General features: G+C 34.5%; 2 protein-coding genes across 5 annotated transcripts in view; one reads left to right on the top strand and one right to left on the bottom strand.

Moving 5' to 3' along the window:
* Window positions 1–11,920, top strand: part of LOC125862319 (cytochrome c1-2, heme protein, mitochondrial-like) — a 924,866-nt gene that overhangs the window by 894,488 nt on the left and 18,458 nt on the right. The window lies entirely within an intron of this gene.
* On the bottom strand, window positions 396–6,372 carry LOC125862295 ((6-4)DNA photolyase). Of its 2 annotated transcripts, XM_049542337.1 has the most exons (14): window positions 5,892–6,371; window positions 4,578–4,649; window positions 4,321–4,401; window positions 3,971–4,150; window positions 3,833–3,904; window positions 3,610–3,696; window positions 3,429–3,527; window positions 3,269–3,352; window positions 2,444–2,530; window positions 2,256–2,327; window positions 2,059–2,172; window positions 1,730–1,817; window positions 1,552–1,647; window positions 396–1,051 (listed from the first exon to the last, which is right to left on the bottom strand). In XM_049542337.1, the coding sequence occupies exons 1-14, from the start codon at window positions 6,192–6,194 to the stop codon at window positions 867–869; spliced, it is 1,620 nt and encodes a 539-aa protein (XP_049398294.1). In that variant the 5' UTR covers window positions 6,195–6,371; the 3' UTR covers window positions 396–866. The 2 variants fall into 2 exon arrangements, with proteins under 2 accessions (XP_049398294.1, XP_049398295.1); XM_049542338.1 differs by lacking the exon at window positions 4,578–4,649 and having other exon boundaries at window positions 5,892–6,372.

The raw sequence follows: 11,920 nt of genomic DNA, 5'->3' as shown, positions 1-11,920 counted from the left end.
TATTTATAAACTATGTAAAAAGTACTATACATCAGACAATTGAAAATATTAAACAATATTACTTGAGTTCTATACTTCGAGGCTCATTGGGCTATAGCCCTCTCAAAGAAAATTTAAATTGAGTAATTCAGAAAGTGAAAGTTCGGGGACGAACATCCACCTCCAGCTTGCAAATATAAAGATCAAGATTCAAAAGTTCAATTATAAATCTATCTTTGCAACATCATTAATTTCATCAACATCAATCTTCATACGCAGAAAACATCTATTCTTTTCGAATATGAATTACTTATGATGTTTTTTACTATATAAGATCGTCCTAAACAACTATTTCGTATGAAACACATCATATTTCATATGAGTATAAATCACAATTTCTTCCAACAAAAAAGAAGGAAGACAATGAAAAAGACTCATTTCCTAAAAGCAATCAAAGCATAATCAAGGGAAGAAGAGATCTAAAATGTATCATGTATTGTGAGTAGGACATCGTCAAAGAACAACAGGGACACATCACATTCTTCTTTTCAGGTTGTCACTATTAAAGAAGACTAGAATATCTCAATGATCTCATTCACTTAAGTATCAAAACACACCAGATGTGTGCTTCTCTATTTTGTCACACACAAACACTCATTTTCCTTCTCTCAGTATGTTAACTCTAATCTCCTGAATCCTGGCACACACATGATACTAGGATAGGATTCCTACATTTTAACACTATTGAGTTAAGGTACCTAAGGCATCACCAGTGGCATCATTTTAAAGGAGATGTCGTTGGAGGAGAATGTTCTTTCGTAGCTCCTATAAATACTGGTTGCCTTGCTGCCGATCTTGTAGACACCTACGGTTTCAACGGCGTAGTCTTAGTCAATTAACTTTTGTTTTTTCTTCCTGGAAACAGAATCCAGAGTTGTAGATTCATTGTCTGTTTTTCTTCTTAACTCGTTCAAGTCTTCGTCACTGACCAATCCATTCAGCTTTTTGTTCAATGCATATGCTTCACCAAGTCTCATCTTACATTCTTTGCTTGCAGAATCATGGGAAACAACTGGTACAAAGAAACACTGAATCAATATATGCACATTTACAGATGTTACCATTCGTTCATACAGAGAGAACAAAGCTATAGATCCATCTATTAGCAAATGTAAATATAGCTTGAGAATATCACATGGCATGGCGGCTGGAACCAAAGATAAGTAACAGATTGAGCAAAATCAATCACACGAACTAGCTGGATTAAACTTTATTCAAGATCTCGACACCAATAGTTTCCAGCGTATCAACTAATAATGAATCAATTACTACAATGTGGAACTTTAGGACTATACTATTGTTTTAGGCATTTTTGAATTACCAAAATGAAAGAGAAAAGAGTCCAATCTATGTTGCTGAATTAAAATGCATGTTTCTGAAGAAACAAAAACTGTGTACCATATGAAAGAGCATATGCATGCATATAATACATACAAATATTAAAAGGCATAGAACATAACAAGTGTGTGTGTCAGATAGAGAACCTTACAGCAAGAAACGGAAACAACTGACCTGGTTTGGGATAATCTACGCCGATGATGCATTTTGCTTTACGTTGGACACTTATGGGAGCAGTCCAAGGCTCATATATGTACTCCTTAGGCATATCTGTCATTGAATTTCGATTCGATCATAAAAGAGAACAAAGGAAAACCATTGCATCTATAAGAGAATTAGTTCATCAGCATACCTTTTAAAACAGGAAGAAAATGCCTGATATAGTTCCCGGCAGGATCATACTTTTTTCCAAATGAGATTGGTGAATAAATCCGATTATACTGTAAATGGAAAACCCCAATAATCAAAATTTTGGAGGTGATCCAGGACAACTGATTGAGACATGGAAAAATGTAACTAAGAGCACTTCTAGGGAGAAGCATCTAGTATCACCTAATTATTTTGGAAGTTTTATATCGGAGCAAATAAAAGAGCAATGTTTCATTCAACAGCTTAATTTCATACAATGTGATCTTTGGAATAAAGCTCCTCTTAAACAACATAATTACGATTAACTTTTACCTGGTAAAAAAATGAAGAGCATGATAGCCACAACCAGTTTCCATTGTTGATTGCCCAATCAGAGTCAATAAGCAGTCTTTCAAAAACATGACGTCCTCTCTCCCAATGCACAAACTATCCGCATACCAATAACCATTACAAAAATGAGAAATTATTCAAAAATAAAATAAAATTATCCAAGTCTTGAAGTGACTAACCAGATCCCCACGAGTTAAAAAGCATGCAACACTGTGTCGAGCAAGATGGTGGATCCAACCCCACTTTCGAAGCTGAAACATCGAGAAAAGAAATCAGACACGCTAACGAATCTCAAATCAGACAAAAAAAAAACACCAACAAGTATCTCTCAAGTATATACATTGATGGTAAGGTCCATCAATCTAACCTGAACCATTATGGCGTCAATCCAAGGAAACCCTGTCCTGGAATCTCTCCAAGCAGATAGCAATTCATCATCATTCTTCCAAGGTATCTGTTGGAAGGAAGACAGATAATAAATGAACAAGGAAAAATTCAGGTCCGAATGAGATAAGTCATATATAGTAAAATGTCAGTTGTTACAACATGAGAAGTTGTTTAATAAATATAGACAATAACTAAAAGATTAGGCGAACAGAAAAATATGTATACTTATATAAAAGAAAAATTATAAGACTTTCATCAATAGAATCATCTAGCTTCCACTTTCCATAAAAGAGGTAAAACATGTGCTATCAAGGACAATAAGCGCAGTCATCGGGTAGTTTCCAAAGCACAATATGACATTATGTAAAATGCTGTCTTAATGATAGTTTACCCTTAATAATTTTTTTGGAGAGGGAGAGTCAAGGACATCAAAGGAACCAAGCTAGAGCAGAAGGAAAAATTGGAGAAGGCAACATCCTACAGATAGTTCTGAGAAGTTGTGAGTTGTGACTCAGTTCACTCATAATTTTCAGATAAACTAAATCATCAAATCAGATAAACAAGACCATAGAGGTTCCTATCAAGTCCTCTGTATGATCTTGAGTTATTGATAAATTCAGAAGTTCTACTCTACCACCATTTGTGCAAGTGTTATGACACTTCATACAAGAGATGATACGCAACAAGAACTCATAAAGACAATGATAAGAAGGAACCTAGAATTATATAGAGGAAAAAGCAAAAGCACGAAGAAATGGAACTGAGGAACATGATCCACATCAATGAAGAAGATTGCTCTCATCACCTGTTTGCATATTCTGTTACCCTTCATCTGATCAAAGTTAGGAGTCCCGAAGGCAGCTGTGTAGAAAAAGTCGCGCCATAACAACTGCAGTAGTTGAAATTGCAAGTCACTTGGGTGCTGACTGTTGAGCTCTGAACATTAAAACAAGAAGTAAACTGACCTGTCCAAGAAGAGAAACAGGTGGAGAAGTATGCTTTTTAGAGCATTTCAGAATGTCCTGAATGCACTGGTAGAAGTACCTGGAAGAGAGACATCCAAACTTCCAAAAGAATTGGAGGGGCAAGAGATCAGAATATTTCAGAACAATAACTACTAATTCATCCGGCCTATACACCGCTCACCTTTAAGTAGGGTGATAAAACAGTTGTTGCTGGTTTTAGAAATGCAGATGGATCACCCTTGGGTTTCTCAAAATTTGCAACCCATTCCTGTAAGAAAACGAGCAGTTCATTTTATTAGAAAATTGGTAAAAAAAAGCCAAAGACAATGTACCAGAAAAAAGAAAATATTAATGTTATTCTATAAGATGGGGCTAAAGCTTGTACGCCAAACATTAAAAGACACCTTGTTAGCAATTGATTCTCTCAATCTCTTCAGTGCTTCTGATTCTCCACCTTTAAAAGGAGTCCTTTCGTCCTGCATCCGAAATTTCTTGTAAGACGTCACCTGAAGGACTTCATTGGAAATCTAGTAATATCATACCTCTGCTAAATCTTCATAACCAAGTTCTCTGACAGTTGGAACTTCTGAGACTGCAAAACTTCCAGTATTTCCAATAGGAGGAAGTGAAGATATGGTTGTTAAAAGAGGAGTTGTTGCCCAAGATGGTTGCCCAGCCAGTTTGAGGAAAGACTGATAACTCAGAGGTGGGGATCCACCATTCTTTGCAGACATTCAAATACAAATTATTCAATATAGAATATTTCTTAACAAAAAAAACAGAAGACTACCCTATTATCCTTAAACATTTTTTTTTTCTCATTGGAGAAGAAACAAACTGATCCTCTGAGATTTTCGAACCTAGTTTTCAACTCACATGATAATGAACTTACCTTACGTATTATATCGGCAGGATTGTAGAGGGTATGGCTCACAGGAGAGAAAATCTCTACACCAGTTCCAGAAACATAGCCCTGTGAAGCAAATATAATTGTTCTTTAGACAAGCACTGAATCATTCAGAATGTGAAAAAAAAAAAAGACTTCTTAGTATAGAACTTATCTAACCAACCAAGAAACACCATCCAGGATCTGCCTTAAGCTCCCATTAAGTACTCAAATCTTTTCCTCAGATGGAAATGAAATTTTACCTTGACTTTCTCATCTAAAGCTTGATAGTAGGGCTCTGTGTCGTACTCAAAGCAAAGTTTCCCTATGCTCCACTGAAAGTTGTGCCAAAGGTTACGCAAATCAATGGCTAATAAATGAATTGGTCCTCGAAATAAGAAAATATTGTTTGTACAAAGTTACATTGGTGAAATGCAACTTGAAAGAGGAAAAGAAAACCGTAAAAGGAACCATCGTCTTTCACAGCATGTAAGTGCAGATCAATCAATAGCTTGGCTCTAGTTTCAAAGTCTCATGGTTTTCCAAGACATCAAAGCATATGCATGACCGAACTTTCTTAAGTAATATCGTTTAATTGTATAACTAAACAACGGGATTCAAGTAGATCTATTAGCTCAGCCATTGCCCAAGATATGGACCAGAGTGCTTAAAGGGCCAACTGCATCACTAGAACACTAAAGACTTAACAAATTATAACATGATCTAAACTGTCATACCCAACATAATATGTAAAATTCAATTGACAAACATATTCAAATTTGAACCTTAAACGATTGCTCCAATATTAGCAAACAGCATGGAAACCACATACAACACTTTCAGCAAGCAAAATCAATCATAAACCCTGAATCACATGGCAATAACACATTTTGCTAGCTCATAAACTCGAGAAATCATTTTTCTTGTACTTAAGTTAATCAACTTATATTCCATTTGTTGATAACTAAATTGAACTGTAACTGTCACAGAGGTGCTTCATCTGCACAATCATGTCCATATGACCATATCCAACACCGAAAACAACTTGCTGGACACTAAGCTACACTAATTATTTCATGATAGGTTCCTTAGTAAGTGTGGACCCATGTTTCATTGTGAAGTTCGAAAAAAGTACTTTTTGTTTTCAAAGTGAAAAATGATATTTGCAAATCCGCCATGAATACGAACTGGAGTTGTTTTAGACTTTATGTGAGTAATTTGGAGCGAAAACACCTTTTTATTGTTTTTCAAATTCTGAAATTCAACTTCAAGTTGAATTCCAAGTTCTTATGGCCAAACATGTAGTTCAACTCCGGAAAAAAGTGAATCTTTTTATGGACAAAAGCCTTTAATGTCCGATACTCGAGTTCACTTTTTTCATGGACAAACCCGATACTCAACTATATACATTTATCTAAAACACAAAAGATAATACTACATGCATTTTAAATACTGAATCCAACTCTACACTCCAACTCTTCTAAGTTATTACTTGAATACTACAATATACAATTTTCACATAACAGAGTTAAACAAAGTTAAATACCGGTAGAATTCAAAGTAATAACAATTACTACCTCCTTCAAGCAGCGAATCAAAACCTCACCAGGGTCACCCTTGAGCACCAACAAACGTGAACCAACCTTCTTAAGACTCAAATCGAGATCAACAAGGCTTTCAAGCAAAAATTGTATCCGGTTCAACCCGGCTTTTGAGGAACCCAGAGAAAACGCAGTCGGATCAGGCTCCATATAGTGTGGATCAATCACGAAAACCGGGTACAGAAACTTCGACCCTTTAGCTGCATACTCTAAAGCTGGATTATCATGGAGTCTCAAACCCTTCCTGAACCACATCAAAGAGTTCGCCCCAGAAGCCATGGATGATTTTACAGAGAAATGACAAAAATGAAGACAAAGAGATTTTATTTAAACGGTTATGGGGTTTCCCGCCATAAATGGATTATAACTTCTGGTACTTGTACAATGAGGTGCGTTCACTAACGTGAGCCGGGTGATTAGCATTAGCGAAAGGGAGAGCAGTTTGTTCAATTTTCATGAGGAAGTTACGGGCAGAACGCAGCAAGCGTAAGTTAACGTAGAGCAGGAAAGGATTGGTTGTGAAGACACCACGTAGTTCTGTGGGTAGTTCAAACATTTGAGGCTTTTTGATGAGGTGGATTAATTTGGATCCACAATTATATTTTAGGATGTATAAATATAATAAGAATAATATAAATTATTAAAAATTATTAATATTTTTTCAACTCTTATACGAGTTTACCATATGAGTAATTATGATTCATAAAAAAAATATTGGAATTTCTAGGGTATCCTATTAATAAGACGTAGATCTTCATTTTCGTTATATAAATAAAAGTTTGTAATTTCATATTATTACAAATACACATAAATTTATAAAGATCCACTAGTCAAGTAGTCAACAATAGTCTTTAACTAGTTATTCATTAATATAATTCTTCAATATAATACAGACGATCTCTTCACGACCGGCATGAGTATTTTCAAGATAGAAAATGATGTCTTTTTATAATTTAAAAAAATGAAATCACAATTTGAAAATTGAAATCCTACTTTTTGGAGAATTTGTGATTTGAAATTAAAATTTTGTGCAGATTTCTTAAATAAACACTAATTTAAAATGGGAAATCTTAGTAGTTGATTGGTTACATGAACTTTCACTTTATTGGTGAGGGTTAATAAAGAGCCAGTATATTTTGGGAGTAGTATTGAGCACCGATATGGGGGAGAGTTCAGAAAACTCACGGCTCCCATAAATCATGTAGCCATCATGGGTAGAAAAGGTTCATACTTTTTAGATGAATCTTTTTCGCATAGACTAGTGGATCCACTTAGTAGTTCAGGTCATATACCATGGCAAGGTATAGGATGGCTCGGGCAACGTGAGGCTAATAACGTTGTATCATCACTATAGTTCTTAAGTGATGGTTGTCGGTTAGAGAAAATCCCACAACAGTAATTACATGATTCCTCAAGGGGTTCTGTTTAGTATGGATGGGGGGTATGAGACTTTATTCATGCATTGCACAAGTAGACTTTGAGAGCGAGCATGGTATGTCTTTTATGAATTTATGATTATGAGTTGACATCATGTTTTAAACAGTTTTCCTTTTCTTTATATTGCACTTGTTTTAAACTGCTTTATAATGAAATGAGTTCAGTTAAGTATTCATGAGTTGAGTATCCAGAGTTGAGTATTTCAAGTCGAGTATCTAATCTTTTAGTTGAGTATCTTATTCTTGGGTTGAGTGAGTTGAGAAAAGGTAAGTATGTTCTTTTTTTTTATCAAGATTCAAGCTTATGTTTATGTTTTAGAATTCTCCTTGCATGTTCGTACATTCCACGTACTGAGCCATTTGGCCTGCATCTTCTCATGATGCAGACACATGTATTCAGGATCATCAACAGGAGATTCGTTGATACATCCAGGAGTTCGAGTTAGCTATGGTGAGCCTCCTTTTTTCTGGAGGATTTCATTTACTTTTCAGTTTAGTTAGGGTGTCGTGAGTCTTGTCCCGACTTTCATCTTTATCAGTTAGAGGCGTCATAAATAGATAATCAGTATAGTTGAGAAGTCTGTATTATTCATTTATTTTATTAAATGTTTTAAAGACTTAAGTTGCCTATTTTATGGCGAGTTGAATATATTATTTTATTGAGAGTTTTTCATTTGAGTTAAAGCTTTGTATTTCAGTTTCATGAAGTTTATTCAGTTTTTTAGCTTTGTATGCTTGAGTTAGTCTTCCGCTTGTAGTCAGCCAGGATGAGGGTTCGTTGGAGCAATGGTTCTTGAGTGCCACCCACGTCCAGAGTGTAGACTCGGGTCGTGACACATTTAGTGCTTTATTTTAATAGATTTAATCTCTTCAAATGCATATTTTGTATTAATAACTGATGTAAATCCTTGATTTTCAGGTATTTGGAATGAGGGACAAATGATGGACACTAATGAGCAAAAAAGAACAAGGCAGCTGAAAGAACGAAGAAAATAAGGCATGAGGATCGCCTAAACCATTGGGCGAGTCGCCGAATGGCCATGGTCTCGCCTAATGTTCTAGTGTGCCAAGTCTTGAAGGAGAAAATCAAGTCGGCAATAGAAAAGAGCTGCCGGCGAGTCGCCGAACGGTTCCACGATGCAGTGCCATATCGCCCAAAGTTACAGAGCTTAAAGTTGCTGAAGGCCAAAGTAAAAAGGCGATGAAATTGACCAAAGGGCGGATCGCCGAGTGGATCGGCGATCCTAACTTATTGCGCCGAATGGTCCTTCACAACACATTTTTTGCGACTATAAATACACTATTGGATATTTAGTTTAGCATTATCATCATTTTTATCTATCAATCTTGTTTCTATCTTTTATTTTTATGAGAGTAATTTTGAGTTAGAACTTTGAGTTGGGGGACAATATTTTCCTTAGCTTTGAAGATTTCCATTTCTGAGAAATTGGAAGTGGGTATTGAAGATTCTTCATCTTAGACCTTTGTAAAGACGAAATTAACCCTATCCAGTTGATGGAAACACAATTTGGTAATGATTTCTATCTTTTTATGATGTATAGCTAAAACCCCAATTATTGGGGTGTGATTATGTGATTATGGATTGATTTAGTTGTTGGGTATTGCTATTTGATAGTGTAAATGTTGTTTAAAAGTGATTTCATTCAGTAATTGTGGCTTAATCTGAAGGGTTGTAGTTGCAAATGCAACTCTACCTTCGTGTTTTTGGCTTACTCCAGAGAGAGGTTTTAAAACCAAGATTACTGATTTGATGGTATGTGGGTATTGAGTTGTCATAGGTTCAACTTGAGAGAGTGAACCCTAAACCCTTTTCCACACATTCAGCTCGAGAGAGTGAATGGACTAAAGCGAAGGTTGTGCTTAATTGCTGCTTATTGGTGTTCGAGAGAAACTAATTTGATTCGGGGTAAATTGTTCGAGAGAAAATTTATCCCCACTAAAGTCTAACTTAGTCACTGATTTACAGCAATTTACTATCAATTGCAATTACCCAATAATTCGATCACATCTCAAGAACCCATCTCTTTACTTGTTATTTTTGTGTTATTTGTTGTTGCAATTGATAATTACGGTTGACACCTAATTTTGACCTTCCTCGATAACGATTATTTTCGAGCTTCTTCAATTTCCAACAATTTAAAATAATTAGTTTTATAAAATTTCAAAAAAATATATATAAACAAATATATATATATATATATATATATATATATATATATATATATATATAATATAGTTTGTAAGTTATTTTAAATAGATTTGCTACTTCTGCGAGTTTTAAATAATATATATTTCTTTTATATAATTACACATATAACTAGTACATTTTATGAATATTCAAAAATCGCCTCAAAAGATTTTAGTTCTACTCAAATATTTGGTTAGTTAGTTTAGTAGTTTATATTTTAAATAATTTAGTTTATAATTAAGTTGATTATTTTATTTTGTTAGAAATTAAGAAGCTCATTAATTAATTTGTACTAATTCATCTTATTTAAAACTTTGGCCGAATTCATCAATTAAATTCAAATCGGCTAAATTTTTAACTTCAATTGGTTCTAATTTTTATATCCTTACCTACCTTAAACCCACTTGAGACCAAGTTTTGGGCTATTTTATCAATAATTTTCAGCCCAATTCCATTCCCAGCCCACCCAACTCTTACTTCCAATTCCCAACCCACTTTCTTTTCCCACAATACCATGCAATACATAACCCAACATTACACACTTATAACAAAACAAATTACCCCTGGCCCACATATATGCCCAATCCAATACAACAACAATACCAACTTTACGTACAACAACAATTAAAAAAAAAAAATACCCACCAGCTGTACACCAACAATACATACCATACGTACAACATAAAATAATAACAACAGCAGCAATACCACGCGCGACCCCACTTTGCCTCATTCTTCCTTTTTCAGCCGAGAACAAACCCAGCAACGTTGAAATAGACGGAAACCATCTACTTAGGCGCATACAGAGTACAATTTTGTTGTCTTCCTCTATATCCCTTTCAAATCGTACGTTTCCAGCAGCACGCAGATGTCCCCCATTTCCTCTTCCGGAATGGGGTTGAAGATCTCAGAAAAGTATGTTTGCCCCTAATGGTGAAATTTTTTTTTGAAGTTTGAAATGCGAATTTGCCCCAATTTGTATCCGTTTCCCCCCTAATATCTACCCTAATTTCCCTTTATATGAAGAGGTTCTGTTCATTTTTAGAAGGGGAGGGGAACGAAAAAAGAAAAGAAAAGAAAAAGTTGAAAAGGTTTGGGAAAAATAGTCAAAAAAACATATAGAAAGGGGAATAGAAATATAGTTTACACAGTAGTTTATTTCGAGTATAGCATATAGGCACGAAGGAGTTTCTAGCTTGTTCATCGTTCGCCGAAGTTTGTCGTAGTTCCGTCATTGGTAGAAGTCGTTGCTCCTCCGCTCGTGTTGTCTTAGTGACGCTGCTCCAAAGAAGGTAATTGCTTTTCGTTTGATTTTGTGCTTCAATTTCAGAATTATAGTTTAAACTCCAGACACTCTTTCGCATGTTCTAGCTCCTTATATGAGGTTTTGATTAATTGATCGATTTATGTGACTCGGTTTATTAGTACATTGAAAGTTTTAGTGATTTAGTCTTTCTACACTAGTCGGTGTCTTTCTAGTTCTCATTTTGTTTCCTTAGGGTGGTTTGAGTCTCCGTTTGAATTTCCTCTGATATTAAGTGTGTTTCACATATTAATTTGTCTAAATATGCTTATGTTTTGAATCATTTATTCCATGTCTGATTTGTTTAGTTTGATAAAAGTTCGATTCGAATTGTTTCATGTCCATAAGTTTTCGGTTCAGATTATCAGCTTTTCTAATGAAGAAATTTGTTGTTCATAAGGCTCTTCTGTATACTTCTGTCAGTATTACTATTTGGTACATCATAGCTAATGTGTTGAGATGGTAGATTTAGGAATGGTGTTAGGGCTATTTACACTTAAATGTTTAAAGTGTTTTAGAAATACTTGGTAATCTTCCTAATGTCCATGACTCCCTTTACTGCTTCAAATATAGTTGCTGTAGTATTTAACAAAAAAAAATTTAATACATGACCTCTATATATCATATATGTGTTAAATCAAAATAAAGTTTGAATTGACAGGTGCTACTTTACGTTATTTTATATTATTAAAGGGTCCACTATTTTGATTGCAAACATCTAGAGCTTGCATTGAGAAAATGATTATTTTTGCCTGCTTTATAATATAGTTTAATAATATAAAATGTAAATATAATATATTGGAAGAAGCAGATTGCTCATAAAATTTTCATATTATTTCAATTAACGTGGTTCTTTTCTTTCCATTAATAACTCTTAAAACAATTAGGATTACTAGTCTATTTATAAATGCTTGGTTGTTCAGCCCAATCAAAATATGGTTTTCATTAACGTTACTATTATTTTAAGGGTGAATTTTAATACAGTTTATGTGTTCTCTCTGTTATCTAGGAGTATGACATATTTTTCTTTCATATATATATATATATATATATATAT

Source organism: Solanum stenotomum, chromosome 4 (assembly GCF_019186545.1).
Source record: "Solanum stenotomum isolate F172 chromosome 4, ASM1918654v1, whole genome shotgun sequence".
Taxonomy (NCBI): domain Eukaryota; kingdom Viridiplantae; phylum Streptophyta; class Magnoliopsida; order Solanales; family Solanaceae; genus Solanum; species Solanum stenotomum.
Note: the sequence above shows the minus strand (reverse complement) of the source record. Positions and strands in the feature narration are given on the sequence as shown.